General features: G+C 35.2%; 2 protein-coding genes across 7 annotated transcripts in view; one reads left to right on the plus strand and one right to left on the minus strand.

Moving 5' to 3' along the window:
• Positions 1-127: 127 nt before the first annotated feature.
• On the minus strand, positions 128-7,643 carry LOC129786355 (uncharacterized). Its single transcript, XM_055821300.1, has 6 exons — positions 6,911-7,643; positions 5,436-5,672; positions 4,648-5,303; positions 3,263-4,081; positions 2,023-2,692; positions 128-1,962 (listed from the first exon to the last, which is right to left on the minus strand). Exons 1-6 carry the CDS (start codon positions 7,179-7,181, stop codon positions 1,730-1,732), a joined length of 2,886 nt encoding a protein of 961 aa, XP_055677275.1. The 5' UTR covers positions 7,182-7,643; the 3' UTR covers positions 128-1,729.
• Positions 7,644-22,442: 14,799 nt separating this feature from the next.
• Positions 22,443-25,667, plus strand: part of LOC129786356 (small conductance calcium-activated potassium channel protein) — an 87,146-nt gene continuing 83,921 nt past the window's right edge. For all 6 annotated transcript variants that reach the window (XM_055821302.1, XM_055821304.1, XM_055821301.1 and 3 more), the window contains exon 1: positions 22,443-24,260. The gene's annotated coding sequence lies outside the window, so the exon portion shown is untranslated. The remainder of the gene's footprint in view (positions 24,261-25,667) is intronic.

Here is a 25,667-nt window from a genome sequence, read left to right on the forward strand (position 1 = left end):
ACACGAATTTTTGATGTTACTCAAATGACACTGAAATAGCGCGGCTCCCCTTTGCTGTATCCATCCATCCAGGTGCTTCAGGTAAGTACGTACACAACAAGCAAACAAATAATGAGGAGAGACGGCGTAAGGTCTTGGAAGCAAATCTCTTTATATATAATTTATTTTTATTTACATTACTCCTATTCCATGATTTTTTTCCATTCTAATTCTCTCACTGTATGTCACCTTTTCTCTGCTCTTCTTTATTTATGTATAAAACATTCACATGAGGATGGCAGGCAATGTTCTCTCTCATCATATGTGACAGAAGAGAGAGAGAGAGAATACAGTCCTTCCCAGTAATTCACAGGAGGACACTACCTTGCCATTCCTTGTCTCTGATATCTCCTACATTGAATGCTGTTGATGAATAATTTAAGCAAAAGGTTTCTTTGCTTCTTCTTTTGTACATGATTTTCGTTTTAACGTCATTTTGGATGTCTTCCCGTATTTTCTTCTTGATTTATTCTGACATGAGCATTGTAAACTACAGCTCAGATTTGTTTTGATGGGTTCAGCAGTTTGGGATTGGGAGGGAGGTAAACAAAATTCCGTAGAAATCAAATTCTTGTGGACAGTTGAGAAAATCAATTTTGCAAAATGTAACGGCTTTAATCGGAACAGTCTGCTCGTGCTGATAAAATCACATTTTAGCCGGAATTCTTGCCAAAATTTAATAAATTTTAAATTATTATATCAAAGAGGCATTCATCTGGCACAAATTGTTGTAACAAATTTTTTATGAGAAAATTATTTTAAGTCAATGAATTTTAATAAAATAATTTGAATTGAAACGTAAATAAATAATAAGAAGAATTTGAGTAGTAAAAAAGAGCCCTGATTGGCTGATAAATTCAGGGAAGGCGTTCTCATTGGCTACGGGATCATGCGAGGTGGAGCTTCAGTGCAAAATTAATTTGAACAGTGAATATTTATTATGAAAATGATCTTCAACTAGGTTGTGAATTTTCTGTGACAAAAATATGATCATTAATGCTTCAAAAATATAATTTAAAGTAAACGTGTAAGGAAAAGCTCGAAAACTCATACTTTCCGTGGAGATAGAGAAAAGTGGTCTGAGACAAAGTTGTAGGCCAGGAAATTTCCTATGAAAATGACTTATCGAGGAAATTTTCTTGCCTTTGGGGAATCCTGCAGATAAGGATTTATGCAAATTGACTTATTAGCCCTGGTTCCCCAAAAAATTATTTTTACTCTATTATTTGCATCTCAAAAATTAATTTGAACAGAGTTCATAAAGAAATTTTTGGAAACAAAATTTAGGTCAGATAAATGCCCTTTAGAATAATTTTGAATATATAAGAAAGTATGAAAAAAAATATTACACTACCCTTAAACAGTTTCCGGATTAACAAAAATTTAGGTCTTTTATAAAACAAATTTTAATTTTTTATTTTTTTCCGGGTAAGGTGAATCGATTTTAATGAATAGTTTAGTTTTTGAAAGGAATCATTCGCCCATCTTTCCAAAACTGATTTAATCATCAAAATCGGTTAAATATTTCCGGTTTAAGGGACATTTGAATTTTTTTTTCAATTTAAATAGAAACTTATCGCAGGTAGTGTACGTGTCTCGTTATATTTTGATAAAGCACCTTCCAATGAATCTTCTTGATATATATCTCAACATTTTTTTTCTTCCCTACAAAGAGCTCTATCGGATTTACCTACACGTAAAGTCCATTCCCGAGATTTCCCATATATTCCGTCCATCGTTGATTGTCTATTGTGTTGAATTGAGAACAAACTTCACCCTTATTGAGTTGTCTGCATCCACAGGAGATGGATATCCTTGCGATGACCATTTGCATTTCATATTTTGGCTTTGGAGGTTCGAGATTTTCAAGTGTTGGGATTCTTTCTTGGAGGCATTGCAGAAGGATCTCCTTGTTGTCCATGTCTGCACAATAAAATATTTAGAGATTTTAGGAGTGCCTGTATTGGACAACTATGTACTCACCTTCAAATACTTTAATTTTCCCCTCAATACAATCCAAATCTCGGGGCAAGAAGAGTGGGGGATACGTTTCGGATTCACGCACATTGAGGACAAAAGCAAAATCAATGGAAGTTGGTTTACTCTTGTCAAGTGAGGGTAGAAGGACTCCCGTTGAGGCAACATGAGGAATAAAATTCTGTTCAATGTCTTTTGCTGTTTCCCGACGTGTTTTCACCTGCCGATAGGGATAGTCGTAAGTTCCACCTTCTTTTATCGCCTCCGAAGCTTCTTTCTCCATCTCGAGGTCCCAAAGGGTTTCAGGATGACCCTTCAGGATGGGCTTTAGTGCAGCATCCGTGAGAACCTTCTTAACTGTTTGTGCTTCATCACCGAGTGTGTCGTTTACTTCTTCGGAACTCAAGATACTCTCAAGATCCATAATATCTTCATCCTTACTACGGACATCCCTGTTTGTTGGTAGTTGACTACGGAGGGGATAGCGTTTGAGGAGTTCGTCATTGTAGAAGATATCGTAGTCATCGGAGCTCTTTGTGTCCGCTGGAACGATTACGGGCTCTTTTGGTGGTGTAGGAGGTTGTGCAGGATACTGTCTGGGCTCTTGATTGTACGGGAGATAGATGTAGGGTTCACGGTTACTGAATTCCTCCTGAGGAGCTTGATGACGATTTCCCTGTAAGAAAAAAAAATAAATGTTTTTATTTTTCTTTGGGGTTTTCTTAAACTTGGTTTTCAATTTAAAAAAGACTTTGAAGAGTAAGAAAATCACTTTCCACCATCTTGTGATTTTCCACGATAGTGCCTCAAAACTCTCAAAACACAAAGGTAGGTTTTCCTCAGGATCTACTGGATGGATTTTGATGGGGTAAAAAGCAAATGGAAGAGGAATTATCAACGAAGAATGTACCTGAGCGAATTTTTGAATTTCCATTATGAAGCTATAAAAAGTGCAGAAGAATATATTTTTTACTTTTCTCAGCTTCACAGTTGAAATTCCAAAATCTGTTCCGGTACATTGTTCGTTGATGCTTCCTCTTTCATTTGCTTTTTACCCCATTAAAATCCATCAAGTAGATCCTGAGAAAAATCTACTTTTATATTTTAGGGCAGTTCTGTGAAAAAGTGGGAAAAGATGGCAAAAGTGATTTTCTTACACTCCAATAATGTCAATTCCAACAATTTGCCCAAGAGACCTCTCTTAATATTGCAAATAAAACTAAATCAAGATGAAAGAACTTCTTACCTGTATTCTTGTCCATTCCCTAAATTCCCCGAGTTTCTTCTCAGCCTCATCCACACGTTTCTGCTCAATGGTATTCGGGGGTGTTGTCCAGTCTGTGCTGGTTTTCTCTCTGCTTAGGAATTTCTGCATGTACATCTTTGGATGCTTAAATGGTGGAACAATTTTATGCGTTTTCATTGCGTACGTCCGATTTAGGGGTACTAGCTGAAGATTGAGATCGTCTGAGGAGAGAATTGTTGCGCCAGGTGGTTCAACATTCCTCGCGATTGCGTACAATTTGACAATTGTTGGTGCATTGTACCTCAACCGGCACGTATCAGCGCGGGATTGCTCCTCAATGCCACTGTCGGCATTAAATTGATACGCATCTCGGGCATTTAGTTCACCACGACATAGGGTTTGCCAGTGTAGGAAGAAGTCACCGCCGTACATTTGGGAAATTGATAGGCCCCCTAGGGGTGTGTTTGGCCCACCGGAATCCATAATGGCATTGTCCAGGAGTGTTGTCCCATTTTGCCCACTAATAATCATTGTCTGGGAGTAGTAATAGACCGGAAATCCCGGCCCTGTGTTCACTTTAACCATAAAATCCGTAATGTTGTCGTGATCAAAGTGTCCAGGGATGATGGAGTAGATGGTTTCCGACGTGGGGAAGGCGTAGTTCCAGAGTTGTCGGAATGTGTGCCCATCGAAAGCATGAACGGTGGAATTGACGGATGTTACAACAATATCCTCCACCCCATCTCCCGTAATGTCTGTTAGAATGGCCGGTACCATGAATCCTGATGCCACATTTCGGTACAGTGTTGTAAAGTCCTTCTGCAAAGGAAAAAAAACATAACGTCTAAACATAAGGGTTTTGTGGCAGCATAAATGCCGTTAAAAAAGTTTTGAAGGGCTACAGTTCCTCTCCAACATTAATTGTCTGCTTTACTGAAAACTTTCTGTGGTTAAAGCTCAAGCTCATGTGCAACCAAGATGTGATAAATTAAGCTGAGGTTGAAATGTGTGAGTAATTAAATCAAAATTTTAACTTCTAATCTCACCCACATACACTACAAAGAAAATTCGTTATGTTTATGTGAATAAATTCGGATTAATTTTCCAAGTTCTTGTGCGAAAATCTCCCCGCAGTTAAGCAGGGAATAGGATAGAATTATAAATTGCAGATAAAGTAAATTGAAATTAATTATGTATTATAGTCTAAAGGTGCAATGGAACCATAATAGAAACCAATTTTCCTTTAAAGCCCATTTCTGTGCATCATCTGTGCATATTAAATGACAAAACGTCTGTCGCTCATACTCAACTACGCCAAAATACTCCCCCAATTTAACTTTTGTAACAATTGCAACTCATCCAAGCAAGATGATTTTCCTTCTCACCTCACTTTTGTACTGCATGAGACTAATGAGGCGAATGACGTAGATGCCACCAGGTGTATTCTGTGATCCCGTAATTACGAGCAACCATTCCGTTCCATCGGCATCTGTGATGATTTGCAGGGGCACAAAGACTTCCTCGCGGAATGGTGTTGGGATGTTCCGCAGCATTCGTCCACTTGCCCCAGAAATCACGCAAATATGCCCAAAGCGGAAGGCCTTATTCTCTTGCACGTGCACCGCAACGACGTCTGATATATCATCTCCATCGAGATCTCGTACCACGTTTACGGTGTAGATGTCAATGGTCCATTCCGTGGAATCTGCACTTGTGCCGGATGTTAGGGTTTTATCCTCGAGACGCCAGATTAGTTTACCCGTGTCCCCATTTATAGCAATCATAAGGCCACCCTTGCCGGCTACGACACAGTCCTCCCGGTGATCCCCATTGAGATCAACCGGGCAGCTCAGGGAGAAGACATTGAAGGCAGTCCAGTGTTGCCAGAGAATTTCCCCATTTGTGCCATTGAGTGCCATTACACCACCTTCACAGAGGCCTGTTTTGCCCGTGTGTGGATTAAAACAACGGGCTGTTGTGTCAGCAATGCCATCATAGGGGTCTTCCTCAATAGAGTAGCCAATGATTATGTCAGGAACGCCTGTAAAAAAAAAAGCATTTTCTTATTTTTATTCTTGATTTTTCTTTTTAATTAATTCTTCACAATTTTTTCTAAAGAACTTTAGCTATATTGAGTTGAAGAAATCTACCCGAAAAGTATAAAAAATCTCACCATCGGCATTAATGTCGGCACTACGCACGGGGCTTTCACTCGTAACACGTGACACTACGTGCTTCCAGACGAGATTCACAGAAAGCTGAGAACAGGGCACATGTTCCAGGGTATCATTGGCAATAGTCGCAGGTGGGGGTTGTCCCACGGGACTGGGATTCTTGTGTAGCCATCCTTTGATTTTTTGTAGTGGCATTGGGAAGAGGGTCAGCAGGAGAGCTCCTAGAAATATTAAAGCTACCCAAACCACAAAAACATTCAATTAGTTAATGAAGTTGTTTGAAATAGATATTCTTTCATCATCAATACAGTCTCTCAGTCATTCCCTATTGAGGGATTTCTTTTAAGAAAAAAAAATGTTTTATTCAATTCTCTCTAAAATCCTCTTTGAAGGATTATTGTGGAAGTTTTGGCACAACTTTGCTTGAAACTTCGATGGATTTCGAAGGGGGGATTTAAGATTTTGCATACTTAATGTCTCAGCGTTTGATAATCCCATCCAAAAAGGACTATTTTATTAGAATATACAGCAGTTTTTGCTCGTAAAAGTCGAATTTGGATCGTGATATATTTTTTAAAAAGCTCAAAAGCTTGAAAAGTCAGTCAATGCATTCGTAAAGCTGCATCTCATAAATTATTTTTCTTTTGCTTAATTTTTTTTATTAAGGACATTAAAGACTAATTAAATTTGAGAAGTAAAAAATTATACAAAATTATTTAAAACTATTTCATAATGGAAAAGATAAAAGAAACATGGATAAAATAAAAATTGCAGTGGAGGCGCCGGGTTAGGCTGATTTTCTTTTAGCTATATTTATACGTTAAAGCTTACGGAGCTTAACATGCGTTTTCTTCTTCATTGGAACAATGAATTAAGAGAGAAAGAAAGGAAAGTGATTGCTCATCATCTATTAAAATTAATTAAATCAAAGCAAATAATGGAAATAGATATCATTTTTATCCATCAACCTATGTACATAACTTTTCTCTTTAATTTATTCTTATCTTATTTGCAAAAGGTCATAAAAAACACACACAGAATATGCTATTATGTATAAAGAAAGCTCAATATTTCGTCAGTCAGACTAATGCGAATATGTTGACAGAATTTCTAAAATTCAATTCACAATTCAAAGTGAATTTCTTTGTTTGCCCTTTTATGATGATATTTAAGGATTTTGTCTCCGGTATTCCTCATGCATATGTATTGAATGTGTACATAATATAGGTGGTTTGGTGTATTGAAATATTATCCGGGGAATTTACGAGAGATTTTCTCAAGGGTTTTGTGGGATTTCCTCCCATCTACTGCTGCTGCGCTCAAAAGTCCCCTCATTCCACTTCTTTTTTTCTCTTTGGGATAATTCTTGTGGATTTCATATGTTTGTTCCTAATCTGAGTCAGAGAGAGCTTTTCACTGATGTTAGAAATGGAAATGAGCATGGTTTTGTGCAGAGCTTTTTAATACCATATACCTATAATAATGGTGATGGCGGCTAATCCATAGCAAAAAGGTTCACAGCACGACCAGAAGCGATGGCGTTTCTTCATGAATGCAAGTGATTTCTTATAGCGTGCCCCATTCTTGCGTCTAGGGGCCATAAGGGGTCTCTTGAGGCCACGCTCTTCGCACATTGAATGAGATCTCCCATCACGTATGAAGACATCGTCTTCCACGTCATCACTAATTTCATCATCTAAACTGTCCCGAACCACCAATTTGTCGGGCGGAACGTAGCCCTTCATGTCCACCCTGTTCACCGTACCACCAAATCGCTTTTACAGTCCCCTTGGCAATTGTTAAGGGGTTTTCTTTGCCCACACACACACTTTTCTTTTTGCCTCACTGCGAGCTTTTCACTTTCGCAGAATTGGATTCTTTTAGATGGAAAATTTTCCTCTTTTTTGCTTCACTTTGACCGCAGCCCCCGAAAGCTGTGAAGTATTCGAACACACTGTGGGTTTGCCACGCAGCAGCTGACACGGAGGATATGTGTGTGGCCACAAAGGGCAACGGGGTGGGAAAATTGCAAAATGAGGGAAAATGAGTCACAGTGCTCGATGGAGTCGTATCAAAAATACACACAACAACTTGTTGTTTTCACTCCTCACTTGTTATTAATGTGAAAATAGTTGATGGAAACATATGTCCACTCTGAAGAGGAAAAGAAATTCCGTGTGTTAGCCTTCCTTCTGTGATTTTATACAATTCCTGCACATGCGTCCAATTGCTCTATTGATTTTCCTTATCACCAGAGCTTTTCCACCACACACACATACATACATTCCTTCCCAAAGCATATTGTTGACTTCTCTGGCCCAATATCTCATGGTTGTCTCACTCTCACACCTTTTCCAACCCCTCATTTTCATATGTTTTCCCTGTGAGTGGGCCCCATCACCGAGTCACCGTGTGTTTGGAAATTTTAGCGCTGATGGTGCCATAAACAACATTTATTCCAAATACGCGCCATAGCACACACTGTCGAGAGCATAAGTGGGGGGAAGTAATATTCGGGACATGATGGGGGGAAATCTCTTGACTTGAAACTTAATTAATTTCCATAGGGATCCCTTGTTCAGCAAATATGAATGTACGTAATAATAGTATCTTGTGGGAATTCCTGGAAAAGTGTTTATGAAAACTAAAAGGGAAATAGATGAGCATTAAATTCTTGAGTTGTCTGTCCGAGATTTTATCGAGAGGGTGCTGGATGATTAATTTATTGATTTGTGCGGAGGGAAAGATTGTTTTTAAGGGGAAAATGATCTGCTAAGACATAAGATTTTTTTATTAAAATAAAATGATAATTTAAATGAAAGACATTTAACATTTAAAGAACGTTAAAAAGATTTAAAAAAATGTAATTAAATTGAGATTACTAATTGACTGTTGTATTAAAATTACCCAACTTTGGATATTTCTGTTTTAAGTTATTCAATGAATTCTTAAAAAAAAAACAATTAGAATATTTTTTAAGCTACTGCTTAAATGAACATAAAGATAAAATTATTTAAATGCCCACGTATTTAATGGTTTTAAATTAAAATTAATACAATGTGTTTCAGTGTTTGGAATTAATTTCGAAATTGCACACGAAGCTAAAATGCTTAAGGCTGTTTTGTGGTTAATCGTGGTTTTAGTCATGCGTGGTGCGTATTTTGGGGGTGAGAAATAAATGGGAATAATACACTGTGTGTGAAATAAATGTCAGGAGGAACATTCGTACGGGGGCATTTTTGAGCAATTAATTAGTATGTGTATCTCTACCACCTCTTCATGAGGTGACAAAGGTTACAGGGGTGAATATTTGTGGGAAATTCCACCCTCAATAGCTGTTAAGCCACCCCTCTGCGTTGAGAAGTTTATTTTAGATGGTAATAAGAAAGCGTTGATGCCAATTTGCTTTTACGTAGTACAGTCGTGCTCAGAATTACGTCAATTTTTACTTTCAGCCAGTATTGGGACTTTTCCAAGACGCTAAAAATGAGGATTTTTGTTCTATCAGGGGCATTATCAGTTTATCTTATTTTCTTCGCAGTGAAAATTAAAGAAATAAAAATACGTTATAAGAAGCACAACTGTACTAATGTTCAGTATACTTTTATTTTCGTATATACGTAAAGTAACTTTCCCAACTTTCATCTTCCATTTGCGCGGGAAAAAAGACATGGTGCTTGTCTTATATGCAAAAAAAGCTCGTAATATATATACCTTTAGTAGGTAGAGTAGAGAGTGTATGTTTCCAGAGCAATGTGCTAGAAGAGAATCAATATTCAGGGTGTGTTAAACTTTTCAGCTTCATGTAACTCTCCTATGAAAATTTTAACGACTATGAAGAAAGTTCCCTGTGAGTTGTAGGAACTTTATTATACATATCCAATTACAAATGATTGAGCTTTAAAGTTTTCATACCGTCTGTTGAAATTTCTCATGAGGATATAAACTAACACAGAACGAATAATTCCCAGAGTATAATGACTTTGGCATAAGCAGCGTACGTTAACTTGAAAAAAAGAGATTTTATTATACATTTTAAACTTCATGAATGTTGTTTGTAAATATTTGACTATATGTAGTAAAAAGTTTGACTTTGAATAATTAAATTGGTAAATAAATAAATGAAAAAGTAGCAAATTGCGTTTGTGGACAAGACTGGGATGAGGGAGTAACAAAATATTTTTTTAATTATATAAATTTGTTTGTATTTCATTTAATTCATAATTATTTAAACAGATGTACATGTGTAATATATAGATCCTAAAGAGAAATTATTTAAAAGTCTGTTCATGTGTCTGATGCACAATTTTCAAGAATTTCATATTCAACTTTATGCTGCTGTGCTGACGTTTCCACGTTGGAATTGAAAAAGATTGAAATATTACTTTTTTACGTTTTAGATTTTGATTTTTTTTCATTTTTTTTTTATATTGCCTTGATAAAGAGCTTTAATCGTAAAATAACATTATGCATATATGTACATTGGCCCCAAAACTTTCCTATTTTACATTAATGTTGTTTCATGTTGCGGTGCAGAGAACTACAACAAAAGGCACATTGTTATAAAATTTGATTTGTTCAATCAGTTGCTTATTATTCGCCACATTTTCCCCCAGAAGATGCAACCAAACAAAAGGAAAATAAAACAATTCACCCACAATGTTATGCAATATTCAGTTCAATCTTCAACATAAACAGAAATCATTTCATGGAGAATGATAAAATGCTTATTTGCTGACTTGAAGAAAAGGTCATGCCGTGTAGAAATATATATAAAGAAGCGCGAAGAAAGTCTTTTTGAATTAAAGTTTTTTTTTTTAATTAACAAAATATTAAATTTCTTTTAATGACTTCCTCGAAATGGTTTTTGTTTAGAACTGCTCAGAAATTCCATTAAAATCTTCTGTGGAACACAAAATGCAACTTTAATCACCACCATACACCTTTGCCTCTCTTTGTGCTTTAGTTGACTTTTATGTATAGTACGAAAGCGCATAAAACGCTTATTGTTAAATATATTTCTTCCTTTGACTACACGGTTCACGATTGATTTGCCAAAAGGGATTTTGTTTGACGACAAAAGCTCTTTGACTGAATAAAAAAATCTCATTGTGTTGGAAAGTTTGGACTGTCCTCGTGTTTTTTTTTTTGATTCTCTACTCTTTTACTTTTACCAGATGTTGGAATAGTTTTTTTGCCTTTCAACAGATTGATTTTAAAAACTTTCCTGAACTTGGAATGTTAGAAAAGTTAGTTTGACTTGGAAGACTTCTATTGAATATTTTTGTTTGATACAAATTGAATTGAATCACATAAAACTTTTCTTTTGCTTCTTAAATGTTAATTTAATTTACAGAAAAAAATTAAAAAGTGCAATATCACGTTATATTAATTAAAAGTTTTTGAACAAAAAGGATATTATCACAAAAAATGATGAGTCCAAACAACTTTGCAGATTTACAATGAAAGCTTCTATTTCTTTTCAAATAATAATGAAAAATGTGATCGAGAAATTCTTCTGCATCAATATTTCTATCCCATCAAGAAGATATTTCTCTGGGCACGTCCTCTTTCAGGGGGGATATTTTCAAAGGATATTCCCCTGCAAAAGCATTCCTTTCCTTGCGATAGATATAATTTTTCATCATGATTTATTTACCCGTGAGGAGAGCTATCAATTTTCACGTTTTTCACAATCCGTTCTTGGTTGATTTTATTTTATTTTTTGCTGGTGTGAGATCACCAATCAAAAATCGCTCTGTTGGGAGTTTTGATTTCTCGAAAGTACTTGAGATGAGCTTTTGCAAAGGATATGGGGTTTTCCTCGTAAATGCGAGATTGAGATGAATATGCGGTTGAAATATGAAGTGGAATCTGGGTGTGAAATAATCGACAGAGTGTAAATCAATCATCTGGGGAGTTTCTATTATCATACAATGCTTTCATCCTTATAGATTACCCACAAAAGTGTTGTTACGCCCCCCTCTCCTAAATACGCCGATAGCACACAAACAATTGACGTAATATTGCTAAATTTGGAAATGAGAAAGCTCGCCCTAAAAAGCTTACTCAGGCGTGCTTTAGCATTTCAATTAAACATCTAATATTATGAAAATTTTTCACTCATGGAATTTTCATTAGAATACATTGCTAAACGCGCGCGCGAATGAAAACAGAAGGTTGCTAATTTTGAAATTTGCATAGTTTAGTCAACACATGGGGAGGTGTGGCAGCCACAAATTAAAGGGGAAATAGCAAAGAAAATTGTCCTTAAGAAAAGTCCCAGAGGTGTCAATCAATGCTTCCGCAGGATGAGATGATAAATCTAAAATTTATGGGTATAAATGTGCCTCAATCTTTGTCAATTACAGACAGATATCCGTCACCTAAGGCTTGAATTACTCCATCTTCTCTTTTAGGGTAAAATGTTACTCTGGGCTGATGGAGGGAGATGGGCTCACGATGGAAATGTATCAATTTCACTTTATCCTCTCCCATCAAGTCTTCCTCCCCCCTCCTGGTTCACCCTTTTAGCGTTTCCCCGCAAAGTCACGCACTTTGTGGAGAAGATCTTTGAAAGTTAATGGTTTGAGCTTCCAAAAGCCTCCATGAAGGATACTATTTCGAGACAAGCTGAAGCTGAAAGGGGCTTTGTAGAATTGGGTAGTGTCGTAACTAAGGGAGGGTGTCTGATTGTTAGGTTTTTCTTTGAAGGTTAGAAAAATTAATTAGAGACAAAAGTATCCAAGAAAATAGAGAATTTTTAAACGTTTCAAAATGAAGAGTTAACTTTTACGTCTTTGCCTTGATCTTGTGTGGTTCATGGTAGAAGAGATTGGAATGGAGGCGCCTGGTTTATTTATAGAAAGTTTTCAATTTTACTCATATTTCCAATGTTCTTCTATATGTGTGTGTCTACCAATGAAACATACAATATTAAATTTCCACTTTTTTTAACATTTGGATCGTCATTCATTCGCATGAGCACACATAAGAAGCAAAATAAATATTAAATAGTGAATAAGAAAGATAAACATGTTAAAATTTTTCCTTTTTTATTCCATCATTCCATTCTTTGGCATTGTTGATATCCAATATGATGGTTTTTGTTGTCTAAAAGGATGCGTATTGTATGTAGTTAGAAATTCACGGAGAGTATTGTTGGAGATGAGGTGGAAAGCATCTCTCTGCCACTTGGGGGGAGGTCGCTGTGCGTGGATAAATTGTAGATTGACTGGTGATGTCCTTTAGGAGTATCTTGTGAGAATAGCATCTTGAACACAATACGCCCATTATGGGGTGGTTTCTGCTTAAGTGACAGATATTGTGGCACAAAGTGCGTGTGAGTGTCGACAAATCTATTTCTGATCACTCAACCATCAAACAAGAAAAGCCTCATGTGGGGGTGGGGCTCCTCAATGCCGTCAATTGCATTTTTTTCCAACATTTTTTTTACGATTCTGGTCACATGGTGGAACATGGGGGTGGGATGCTTTGTATGTAGAAACAATAAATAGAAAAACCACAAATGGATATTCAATTTGCCTCGTGACGATGAGAAATGACCGTGAATATTAGAAATGTTTTATACTTGATGCATTTGTGGAGGTCATGCGTTAGCATATGCGCGGTATGTGGGTGAGAAAATTAAATTACATTTAGTAGAACTAGGTTTGAGGAAGAATAAAAAAAGGACGCATGATGTGGGTACGATGGGAGAAAGATGGTGAAATTTTGACAACGTGTAAATAAATCGCTATAGAGTTTGGCTTCAAGCCATAATTTCGCATAAAATATGAATAGTAGAAAATGTATGCATATTGTTTGAGATTCCTAGAGGCCTTTTCATTACATCGCCAGCCATTGTTATGTACACACACCAAGTGATGACATACATTGCTGGCGGGGGAGTTTATAAGCCCCCCATCTCTTCGCACATCATCTTTCAGTCGTAATAATCTCATATTAATTGACTACACAGTGTTGCTCCATCATCACCATTGTTGTGGTCATGGTGCTACAATTTGTGGTTGAAAGTTTTCAAAAATTTCATTCTATTCAATCAAAAATTTTTATTGCAATAATTCAATTAAAGCTCAATATTTTGCAAGGGGTGTTTATCAGCCGAATATTTTGATTGTTTTGGCGAATAATCCGAAGGTTAGCGAATAATCACAATATTTCCAAATATCTGAATATTCTCATTTTCAGCTTGAATTTACTACTTTCTCGGTTTGAATTAACTGTTTTTTTTTAAAGTACTTTTCTGGATTGAATTTAGAACCTTTTTAACTTATATTTAGTACTCAAGTGCCCTCAGTGAAAGAAGCAATTAGAACATATAGTGAAAAGTACAAAGAAAGACTAAACTTGCACCCAAATCAGTCAGTGAAGAGAGATATTTTGCAGAGAGACAAAAGTGAAAGAAGACTTAAGAAGAAGTGGCCATGTGATCTTTATAGTGAACAATAGATGACTCAAAGTGTTGTGGGCTCAGTGGATCCCACATGGCGCGCCCCTCTTAAATTCCAAATTATCATTATAATTTGTGGTTTGAGAGGAAAAGACACAAAAAGTTCAAATGTGTTTAACACAGAAGTGCAAACAGTGGAGATAAAAAAAAAAAAAAATATTTAGTACTCATTTGGCTTAAAATTAGTTCTTTTTCCTATAGAATTCAGAGCTTTTTCAGTTAGAATTTATTTTTAGTATATTTTAGTACTTATTCGCTTTAAAATTATTACTTTACCCTTTTGAATTTAGAACATTTTCGGTTAGAATTTACTATATTTTTGGCTAGAATTTAGTATATTTTCAAATCGAATTTAGTACTTTTAATTATTGAATTTACTTCTTAAAATTTAATTTTAAAAAGTACTAAATTCTAGCCGAAGTAATAGTAAATTCAAGCCAATAAACAACTTCAATAATTAAAAGTACTAAATTCTAGCCAAGAACATAGTAAATATTATCTGAAAAGTATACTGAATACAATGGGGAAAAGTACTAAATTGAATTTCACTTTGGTTAGAATTTAGTACTCTTTAAAATTTTGCTCCTACCAATTTAGGACTAAAAAAGAAATATTCGTCTGTTGAATATTTTGATTTCTTTAACGAATCATCCGAATATTTTCATCCAGATATCACCTCTTGATATTTTGCTATTTTATTTCTTAACTTGGCGAACTTTCTGAAAGATATACGTTGATTAAGCTATTCTTGCATTTAACCCTTGGAATGCGGAGCGGGGTCGTTGAACGACCCCAGCGCTATATTTCGTGTTATATCTCCATAAATATAAAAGATACCATTCCCATCTTTTGGAAATAAGTTCTTTGGTTATCTGAGGAGGTTGTGTAAAAATTTCAGCTCAATCCGACAACCACAAGAAAAGTTATTAAGGAAAATGTAGAAGAAGGGAATTCAAAAATTGGTGTAACGGTCATGCTGCGGAAAATTTTTTAGAGCATAAACAACACAAAACATAATTAGAAGCATGTAAATGTGCAAAACAATAAAGAATATTCGAGAAATATTGCCATTTATCACGTTGCGGGAAGTGAGGGGATGTGGGGAAGAGTGAAAAAAAAATTGCAGTTTCTTGGCAAATTTCTCAAAAAGAAATTGTGAAAAATGATTGAAAAATGTTTTTCCCTAATATCTCCTTCTAAGTATTTTAGGGCGGCGAATTTGTGGTGCAGGGTGCAAGAGGACTATATAAGGAATCTATAGGCACTAACCCGACAACTCCAGGTTGTATAGTTTGGGAGAAAATTGGCCTTCTTTTTGGGGTCGTTCAACGACCCCACCTTCGCATTCTACGTAACTACCAAGGCCTCCGCATTCCAAAGGTTAAGCTCTAAATTAACTTTTCATTCTGAAATTTATTTATTCAGATGTGAATTGAATTAAGTTCTAAAACTCCCATGAAATTCATTAAAAATAAATATAATAATTTTGAAAATTTCATTTAGAAAATATTTCAAGAATTTCCCAAAGTCTTACCTTAAGACATAATATAATTCACATAAACTGTTTGATACAAATGAAAATATGTTCATTCCGGTTTGGGAACTCGTAGCGTGCAGACGTATCTACTCAAGCTCTCTCTCCAAGTGATTTTTGATTAATTTCTCTCAAATTTTTTCCTAATTAAATCTTCTGAATTGAACTGAATTACATTGTATATATATATTATTAAGTGAAGAAACTGAAATTAAAAGAAATAATTGAAGACTCAAGTGTTGGTGTGGTGCCACGTGTGGCAAAGAAATGTTCAATTTCGTTGCTTCGAAAAGCCGGATCTTCATCATCAAGTGCTAAAAAATTGTGCTTAGAAGCAGAAGCATTATCTACAGAACTTCCAGAAGAAGAGGAAAATTTGGCGCAAGGCAACATGGATTCTGATAGCAGCATGGAATATAGTGTTGCAACGAACAACCAATTTGAAGCATTGCATAATGCGCCTGAATCAGTTGACAATGGTGGGGGCAAGCGACCTTCAAAAGCTGGAACTTCATCGAAGACAACAAAGGATGATGTGAGTAAAAAAGTTGCTCCCCTGATCATAACCGGTTCATCGAGAGATAAAATCAACGCTATTGTGAAATCTCTCAAAATTTCGTCATACTCACTGCAGTTCATGAGTATTGGCATCAAATTGCAATTGTCCCAACCGGAACATTTTGCCTTGATCAGAGAGGCTTTGAACAAAGAGAGCATTGAGTACTTTTTTTATCAGCTATCTGCTGATAAATTGGACAAGTTTGTGCTCACTGGTTTGTACAATATGCCAGTTGAGGAATTGAAGATTCTTCTCAAAAATGAGAAATTGACCCCAGTGGACATTAAGCCAATGCAGATGAAAGTGTCTCGCTACACAGATCATATGAATTACATTATTTTCTTCAACAAGAAGAATATCACTTTGAATGATCTCAAGAAAGTCAGGGTCCTTGATAACATTTGTGTGAAATGGGACATCTTCAGGAAGAAGGAGACTACTTCATCCTCCAACATCATCCAGTGTGCTAAGTGTAATCTTTTCGGGCACATGCATCGCTTTTGCTTCCGCTCAGCAGTTTGTGGGATTTGCAGCCAGAAGCATCTCACAGCAGATTGTCCACAGTCCAAAAATCCTGATGTGATTGCAAAATGCTCAAACTGTGGTGACAAACATATTGCGCGCTCTGCAAATTGCCCGAAGAGATCAGAATATCTTCAGATTCGTGAGAAGATGCAGCCACGACGCCAAACTACTCAGAGAGGTGCTCCTCGTAATACAGCGCCTGCTCCAAACATTGAATCGGAGACTGATTTTCCTCGGTTGAGGCGTCTGAATACTCCAGCCCAGGATCATCTGGAAGCTTATCAACGTAAGGTGCGTGAAGAGCTGCAAATTAATCGACCAACTCATTTGGAGATGACGGCTGAACAGCAAGCAGCTGGGACTTCTTGCCCAATGGCCATTGATGAAATTGATGATGGGAATCAACCTACAGAGGCTCGCCGAAGTCAGCAAGTACCTTATAAGAATAACCCAGATCTGTTTTCTTTGGATGAAATCATGAAACTAACTAATAGAGTAGTAATTGAACTTGCAAAATGTACTAACAAAGTTGAGCAATTCAACACAATCATGAGACTTACTGTTGAATTCCTATATAAGCAAGATGAGTAATGATCTTAAAATCATTTTTTGGAATGCTCGAAGCATTAAAAATAAACAAGCAGAATTTTTTGATTTCTTGATCGAAAATTCTGTTGATATTGCAGTCATAACAGAAACATGGCTTACACATTCAGATAGTTTTTCAAATGCTACATATAAAATAATTCGAAATGATAGAATGGATAAAAGGGGTGGTGGAGTGGCAATTGCAATTAAAAGAACATTAAGATTTTCTTATTTAAAACAAATTAAAACAGAAATTATTGAGTCACTTTCAATTGAAGTTATGACTACTAATAACAGAAAAATTTTAATAATTGCAGCATATTTTGCTGGTTTTGATTCAAAAATGGATAATTGTGGGCAATATTTTGTGTCCGACATTAAGAAGTTGACAAATCATGGAGGGACTCCTTTCTTTTTATGTGGTGATCTAAATAGTAGGCATCGATTTTGGGGTTGCCTACAAGCTAATAGAGCTGGGAATTTGTTGTTTGATGAGATGTCTCATGGGCATTTCACAATAAACTTTCCAAATTCACCTACATATGTTCCTCTTTCTTCAAAAATTAATCCATCTACTATTGATATAGTTTTGACTAATAGTCCAAATTATATGACAAAGCCGGAGGTGCAATGCCGCTTGTCTTCGGATCATCTTCCTGTACGTTTTTCCATAAATTTTTCTGAGGAGTTTGAGAAAAACAATTTTATTTTAAAACATAAAAATTATAAGAAAGCTAACTGGAAGAAATTCCGTAAAATTCTTGATGAAAATATAAATCTTAATGAATTTTCAATTGCAGATATAAATTCTCCTCAACAAATAGATGGAAAAATTGAGAAATTTACTAAACTCATTTTAGATGCCGAAAATTCAGCTGTCCCTTTAATTACAATAGATAATTCATTCAATGAACTTCCTCAAGAGATAAAGAATCTTATTAAAATCAAGAATGACCTAAGACGTCATTGGCAAAGGTCAAGAAATATTTTGGATAAAAAGTCGGCTAAAGAGTTACAAGTTATTATTAGTGAGAAAATTCGTATTTGGAATAATCAAAATTGGGGCAAGCTTTTGGCTAAATTTAAAAAGACAGATAGACCATTGTGGGGCCTTATTAGAAAAATCAAACGTCGGGGTGGCAAAATTCCACCTCTGAAAGATAATAATACTATTTTGAGTTCACCTAAAGATAAAGCTGAAGCTATTGCTAATTATTTTGTTAAATCTCATAAAATCACAGAAAATTTTAGTGATAATTCTACTAAAGAAATTGTTGAAAGTTCAAATGCAGAAATTAATAATGATATAAATTATATAAATTTAGATGCTAATACTTTAATAAAACCAAAAGATATTAAATCCATTGTTAAATATTTAAAGATTTCTAAAAGTCCAGGCAAAGACGGCATTTCTAATATTTCACTAAAGAATTTATCTAGGAATGCAATTACATATTTGACTAAGATTTTTAATAGCTGCATAAGACTATGTTACTTTCCCTCAGCCTGGAAACTAGCAGTAGTCAAGCCAGTATTAAAACCAAACAAAAATCCTAATGAGATATCTAGTTTTAGACCAATAAGTCTTCTGTCTAATTTGGGGAAAGTTTTTGAAAGAATATTGAAAGATGCTATTTTCTTTTTTACTGATATACATGATATTATACCAAAACATCAATTTGGATTTTGTAATTTCAAATCCACAAATCATGCTATCAAGAATCTAACTATTCATGTTAAAAATAATTTCAATATTGGAAAATCTACGGGGATGGTCTTGCTGGACATTGAGAAGGCATTTGACACCATCTGGCATGATGGATTGTTACATAAAATGCTTCAGTTTAATTTTCCAAAATATTTAATTAAAATCATTTCATCATTTCTAAAAGATAGATCATTTATTGTAGATGTTGAAAATCAGTTTTCTTCTGAAAAACACATAACTGCCGGAGTTCCTCAAGGATCTATATTGAGTCCTTCACTTTTCAACTTGTTTTTGTCAGACATAAAACCTAGTAGTAACTGCAAACTCTCGCAGTTTGCAGATGATACTGCACTCTATGCTTCTCATAAGCGCCCAAAAGTAATAGAAAAAGATCTGGTAAAAGGCCTTAAGGAAGTTAAGAAATATTTCTATAAATGGAAAATTAAAATTAATCCTAATAAAACACAAGCAATGTATTTTACACGAAGGCGTAAAAAATGTTATCTTCCTTATGGGAAGCCTCTAAAGTTTGACTCTAACAATATAATTTGGCTAAAAGAAATGAGATATCTTGGAATCATCCTAGATCCAAAATTGCTTTTTAAGAACCATATTGATTTTCTTATCCAAAAACTTAACAAATATATTAAAATTCTTTACCCATTCATTTCTAGATATTCTAGACTTGATAAAAATATTAAGCTAAATCTTTATAAAGTAATGTTCCAAAGTGTTTACAACTATGGTTCTCCAATATGGTCTTCCTGTGCGGCAACGCACAAGAAGAAAATTCAAATTCTTCAAAATAAGATTTTGAAGATGATTCTTGATTTGCCTTGGCGCCACTCCACCGCCTCTCTCCATTCTGATTTCAAAGTAAAAACTGTAAATGAAATGACCACTGATTGCAGGGATTCATTTGATAAAAAATTTACACCTTTGAGTGATCAATAATATTTTCTTCTTAAAATTTCTATGTCTCGTGATTGTCTTGTTTTGTTCTCTTTGTTATTTCTTTTCTTTTCAATTTTGGAAGAGTTTTTCTCAATATTTTCTCTTCATATATTGTAATGAATTTTGTTTATTAATTTTTCTTTTTTTTTCTCTTTATTTTGTAAGCTGAAAACAGATCTGTGAACTCTTAAATAATTTTGTATATTTAATGAATAAACATTTTATTATTATTATTAAATGAAAATATGTTCTGCTTGTATTGTGGGGAAAGTCATCGCCGGGGTTTATTATTAAGAATGACGACAACAGTGCCAATGATGATGAAGACATGAAGACGATGTTGATGTAACAATTGCAAATTGCTGTATCACATAGCCTCGTGCACAGCAATGGGTAATGTATAGAGAGGATGTGAGATGGGGGCGGGAATGAATATAAAATGGTATAATATTATTTAATAAAGCAAAGAGAAAGCAAGAGCGCAATTTTCTCATGGAGTTGGCAACACAAGAAAACGTCAATTAAGTTTGTTGATTCAGCTCGTGTGGAAGTATTGAACGGTTGGGGGGGGGGGTGCCTTGGGGGGTACTGGGGGATGGTTGAGAAACTCAATCAATGAAGCAGACGTGATAGCTTGTGTGAAAATCCCCTTCGCTATGGTGTGGTTTTGTGTCTGTAAATCCACCGAAGAGGGTTTTTTCTCTGTGAAATACAAAATTCTCTCAGTCAGTGCGAAAAGGGTGTCAAAGGTCAGAGGTGGGAAATTTATTATGCTATTCCCACCATATACTCATAAAATGTGGGTCACTCACCCATCCCGAAGTCTCCTGTTCCCACATCAAACCTCCCTCCCATCCCTGTCGCCCCAATTACAACCCTCTGGAATATCTTTTATTCTTTATGGATGGGAATATCTTTGATCCCCATCAAAGGGGCCACGTGTGTGCACATTTATATACAAATGTAATATGAGGGAGAGGGTGGTTCTTGTTGGGGTGTCAAACACAAGCACTAGGCAGCTAAACAAGGCGGAAGGAAATATTTTTTCTTTGACGAGGGGGAAATAATAAGTCGAAAAATGATGATTTCTGATAGATTTTCATTTCCCCAGCATTTAGTGTTATTTGCACCATGCCGCTTTTCACGACCGAAACATTTCCAGGCGATTTATTGCGATAATTATTTTTGGGATTCCTCTGAATTTTAGCCACAATTTGGCGCACAATATGCCAAGGAAAACTTTTTTGGCACGTTGGTTTTCTTCGTTATCACTTTATCAGGAGTTAGAAGAAAAAAGAATTAAAGAAAAAACCATCGAGATGTTTTGAAATAATTTCAAATTTTCTTTTTGTTATGAATTAATCATTTTCTTTTGGGAAAATCGAACCAGTTACACGCAAAGGCATTAGAAAAAAATATTAAGAAACTTACCACCATAGAAAAATTTCACTGGAATAGTGATAATTAATTAAATTCATTCCGCTCTCTATCTGATTAAGAATAAAAAGAAAAACCTTCAGGTTTTATCTAGATAAACTTTCTTCAACTCTCTCAGATTAGTTTTTAGGGCCAGGTATATTTAACGTATATAGCGTACCTATATAGGCGATCATCAAAGAAAAGGTAAAATAAATCTCATGTTCTGCCATTTTTATTGTTTCTATATATTTTTTTGTTACCCCTATTTTGGGGCGCGAAAGTATACGAGGGTGAGTAGCTAACGAAGTGGATTATAACCTATTCTGTAATATAAATAATGTCTTCAATTTTGTTCTCTTTTACATTTTCGCTTTATTCTCTTTCTCTCTCTGTCTTGGGAAGCCCTCTTGCACATTTTCCTTAACTCTCTCTTATACGTGGAGTGTGTCAGTGTGCCTTACTTTATGCTGTGGGATGAGGTCGATGAGGTTGATGAGATAGGGATAAAGAGAGAAAATGAGACAGAGAGAGAGAGTGGAAAACGTGCACGAACGGAGCATTGAGCTTTCACCAGTGGAGGCGCCTGGTATCGGAGTAAATTAGACACTCTTGAGCACCTCACCATCGTGAATTTCAACCTGAAAATGCCTTTGGTATGAATGTAGTAAAGTTAACGTAAGTGGTGAACGGTTGTGTGGCCTTTAAAGTATTTGTGGGAAAATGTGTGGACTTTACCAACGCCTGGCGGGCAGTTAGAGGTGCGAAAGAGAAGCAGATGGAGTTGGGAAATTTGTGGGAAAAGCGAATGAAAACCGATGTATACCGGCTTTCGTGGGTCAGTTAAAAAGTTCATTTGTAAATTAATTAGTTTTTCTTTCGAAGAAAATTTAAAGGACAGCTATTTCGTTATTCAATATAAGAGCTTTAACATAATTTGGACGGAGCTTTTTAGGCTTAAGAAGCTCGAAAGATCTACCTTTCTTTGTCACATTTATAAAATTTAATTAATTCAAAAATTCCAAGAACAAGAAGATTTAAAAATGTTTTAAAAGTTAATTTTTAAATAATACTATATTTACCATAATCTTCAATTACTTTTGCAGCAACTCTCTATTTTGAAAACTCTATCAATCTCAAAATACACAGAGAGCATACCTCTTACTTTATACATATAATTCACAACAGTCTCTCAGAGAGCCGGGAAATTCTCTGCTCCAAATAGACTTTCCACCACAGTCGCATTTTCAGTCCACGCGAGGACGTTGAACACGAAGGAACGAGGAAAAAGTTCATATCGTGTCTCCCAACCAACTCTGAGTGTGTCTCTCTTGGTTTTTCTTTTTCTCATATCATTTTCTTTTTACTACACACAGAAAATCAACTACGCTAATCAACTGAATTATTGAAGATTTTCACTTTATTTCAATTTGTGAATTTACCAATTTGAGGATTTTTCTTTTCGTTGTTTTTCGATTTACTTTGCCATGTGAAGCAGCCAACAAATAATAATAATAAAAAAAAATCTACAGACCACACGAGGCGATAAAAAAACGTGATGTAGCTTTATAAAAAAAGATACTACATGTTGTGAAAATGTGAAAAATTGGGATTCACAGTGAAAATTGAAGAGACGCGGAAAAGCGGCAAAAGCCCCGAGAAGAGGTGTTAAATAAATTAGTGGAGTCCATAAAAATCGCAATGTTGTACAAAGAGGAATTTAATTAGAGTTTTTGCTGTTATAATTAGAAGAGCACACCGAAAGATATATATAGACTTATATACCTATACTAAAAATTCCTCACCCTTTAATAGACTTTTTTATTTAAAGAAAAAAATAAATATATATAAAATATCCCTAAATCTTCTGTGAAAAGTTGTGGACCAAAAATTTTCGTATATTTATGTAAAAAGACAATAAATTCGTGTTTTGTTGTAATATTTCAACCAAAAATATCATAATTTTGACCAAAAACGATGTTCGTTTAAACAAAAAATGAAGTAAAACCCTTAAAAATATATCTATCTAAAAATATATACAAATATTTAGTGATAGAATTGCGTGTAAGAATTCATGTTAAAGAATTTTTTGTGAATTTGCTACAGCACAATATAAAATACCTTGTGGATATATCTTTACATGTTAATGTAGATTTTATTCGGGGGAAAATGATTAATTTCCTTAAAGTGCTTTTGTATATTGTCCACCCCGCATAGAACAGGAAAACAACCATCAAGAGAAATTGTCACGATCAATATTTACAAGTTTTTTTTTTCCTACCTCCAACATTTTCTCTCCATCGCGGTGAAAAGAACCAAATAAACGGTGTAACGGTGAATTAGAATATATTCTCTGTAGGTATCGCATCACCCTAAAAAATGCGACCTAAGTGGAACCCTATTAGGGGTGTCTGAAAGTGCGATAAGTCAATTTTTCTAATTAAAACACCGAGCCAATGAGACACGAATTGTAATCAATTTAATCAGCATTATGTGGCACAAAGTGAATTAATGCACAAAGCGCATGTAAAGCAAAAGCATAAAAAAGCATAAAATTTTTTGTAAACGAACAAAAAGAAAGAATTTTTGTGGTGTACGTGGAGCTGTGTTCAATGCAATTTGTGACATATCATGGTGGAAATGTACTTATGAAGAGCCCAGTTAATTCAATATATCTTACATGTGTGAAAAGAATTTTAAGGAGCAGCACATCCCTCAACAAGCACGCCTAACACATCACTCAAATTATATAGAAAACAATTTATCAAATCAACTAAAACCAAGCCTAAAAGAAACAAAGAAGCTTCAAGCCCCCCGGAATTCAAGCGGAAGTACATAGTAATGAAATTTTTGTCCAGCAGTTAAAAGTTGAAAGCAATCACAAGAAAAACGAATTCAGTGTTTTATATAAAAGTTAATATATATTGTAAGATTTATGGACTAAAAGTGTGGAGATTGAACGATAAGCAAAGGACCAACCCAGTGGGCGAGCACTAATGGACACAAATCATTAATTATAAAAAATAACATCGACGATAAAACATAAAAAAAGACCAAACATCAATTGGTAAGTTAAAACTACAAGAGTTTTTTTATCCTCAATATTTACCCTCTAACATCCAATCAATACGATCAAAAGCGAATAAAGCAAATCAAATAACAAGAAAAAAAAAATAAACCGCATAGACAAAAGCTTTCAACTTCGATTTAAATACAAATTGGGTGGAAAATAAAGCTCCCACCCACCCCATCCATTTGCTAGAATAATGAATTATGTGAAGAATATTGCATGGTGGTCGTTAAATATGTGGCATTTTATCGATTTATTAGATAGGAGCTTTTTTTTTTTTTAAAAAAAAAGGAAGAATAATGCACAATTTTTGTGGGACTCATCAAAAATATATCAAGTGTAAAGACATGCGCTTCTTCGTCCCTTTATGGAGTTATGTATCTTTGCCCTGACTGTGTATTATATTCATTCCCGAATGCATACTAAAAAGCCATGAAGCATAGTGAAAATTTACAGCCGTGACTTTTATAATGCCAAAAACGCGAGTTGAACAGACAGTGCAAACACTAGATAATTGGGGACTTGCCAGGAGGAGACTCCACAAATTTTATTTACTCACGAACGGAGGAATTTTCAAATTTTGAGAAATTACGTCTTATATTTGAATTTTGACTTTGGTGTGGATGAATTTTTGTGGAGGGAGGGGTGGGAGGAGAATTTATCTTGCACAGAGCATTGAATTAAAGTGATTTTGACACAATTCGTGGTATGGAAATCTCTCTTATAAAATGATTTATTTTCAAGGAGGCATTTTTCAGGGAAATTTTATTTTTTTTATATTTCTCGTAGTCGCGAAAGGGTTAATGATTACGATAGATATAGATTATGGAGTTAAACCGATTAACCAATAAATTTCTCCCTTCACGTAATTCCTCAATCCTTAGACCATTATAAGGACCACAAATGGTTCGTTTCATGCCAAGTTCCATCTGTGACTTCAAATGATATCATTAAGTCACTTTGGTTTTTATTGCTATAGCTTCGATGGATCGTGATTTGCCTCTCCCAAATTACCGCACACATAAAAACGAATGATAGTGTTGGCACACTATCAGTTCTCTCCTATGCCATCGCTTATCTACCCTATGAGTACGAGAAAATGACAACAACTCCACATTGCATGCAGAAGTGCAAAGTGGTGAAGTTGAATTTTCCCTTAATGGATTAGTTGGACGTAGTGATTTAAAATTCTCCCTCAGGGCAAACATGTTGGAAATAAATTTACAAAGTGGCACATACATATGCGAAAAATGTTACCCGATGGAGCTTTTAAAAGAGAAGAAACTTTCTCATACAATGTCCCATACACATATCCTCCATATATGCGAATTGTTGAAATTTCTATATATGGGCTGTTTTATTGGGAATGCTATATAGCAATGGAACGAAAGGAAAAGCATTCCC

This window comes from Lutzomyia longipalpis, chromosome 1, assembly GCF_024334085.1.
Source record: "Lutzomyia longipalpis isolate SR_M1_2022 chromosome 1, ASM2433408v1".
NCBI classification, from domain to species: domain Eukaryota; kingdom Metazoa; phylum Arthropoda; class Insecta; order Diptera; family Psychodidae; genus Lutzomyia; species Lutzomyia longipalpis.

What these genes read in the sequence shown, in the direction of transcription:
- LOC129786355 (XM_055821300.1), bottom strand. Translation starts at nt 7,181, where the DNA reads ATGAAGGGCTACGTTCCGCCCGACAAATTGGTGGTTCGGGACAGTTTA. An exon ending in TGCCGACATTAATGCCGATG is followed by an intron (nt 5,304 to 5,435) that starts GTGAGATTTTTT and finishes TTTTTTTTACAG; the next exon opens with GCGTTCCTGACATAATCATT. An exon ending in TCATGCAGTACAAAAGTGAG is followed by an intron (nt 4,082 to 4,647) that starts GTGAGAAGGAAA and finishes TTTCCTTTGCAG; the next exon opens with AAGGACTTTACAACACTGTA.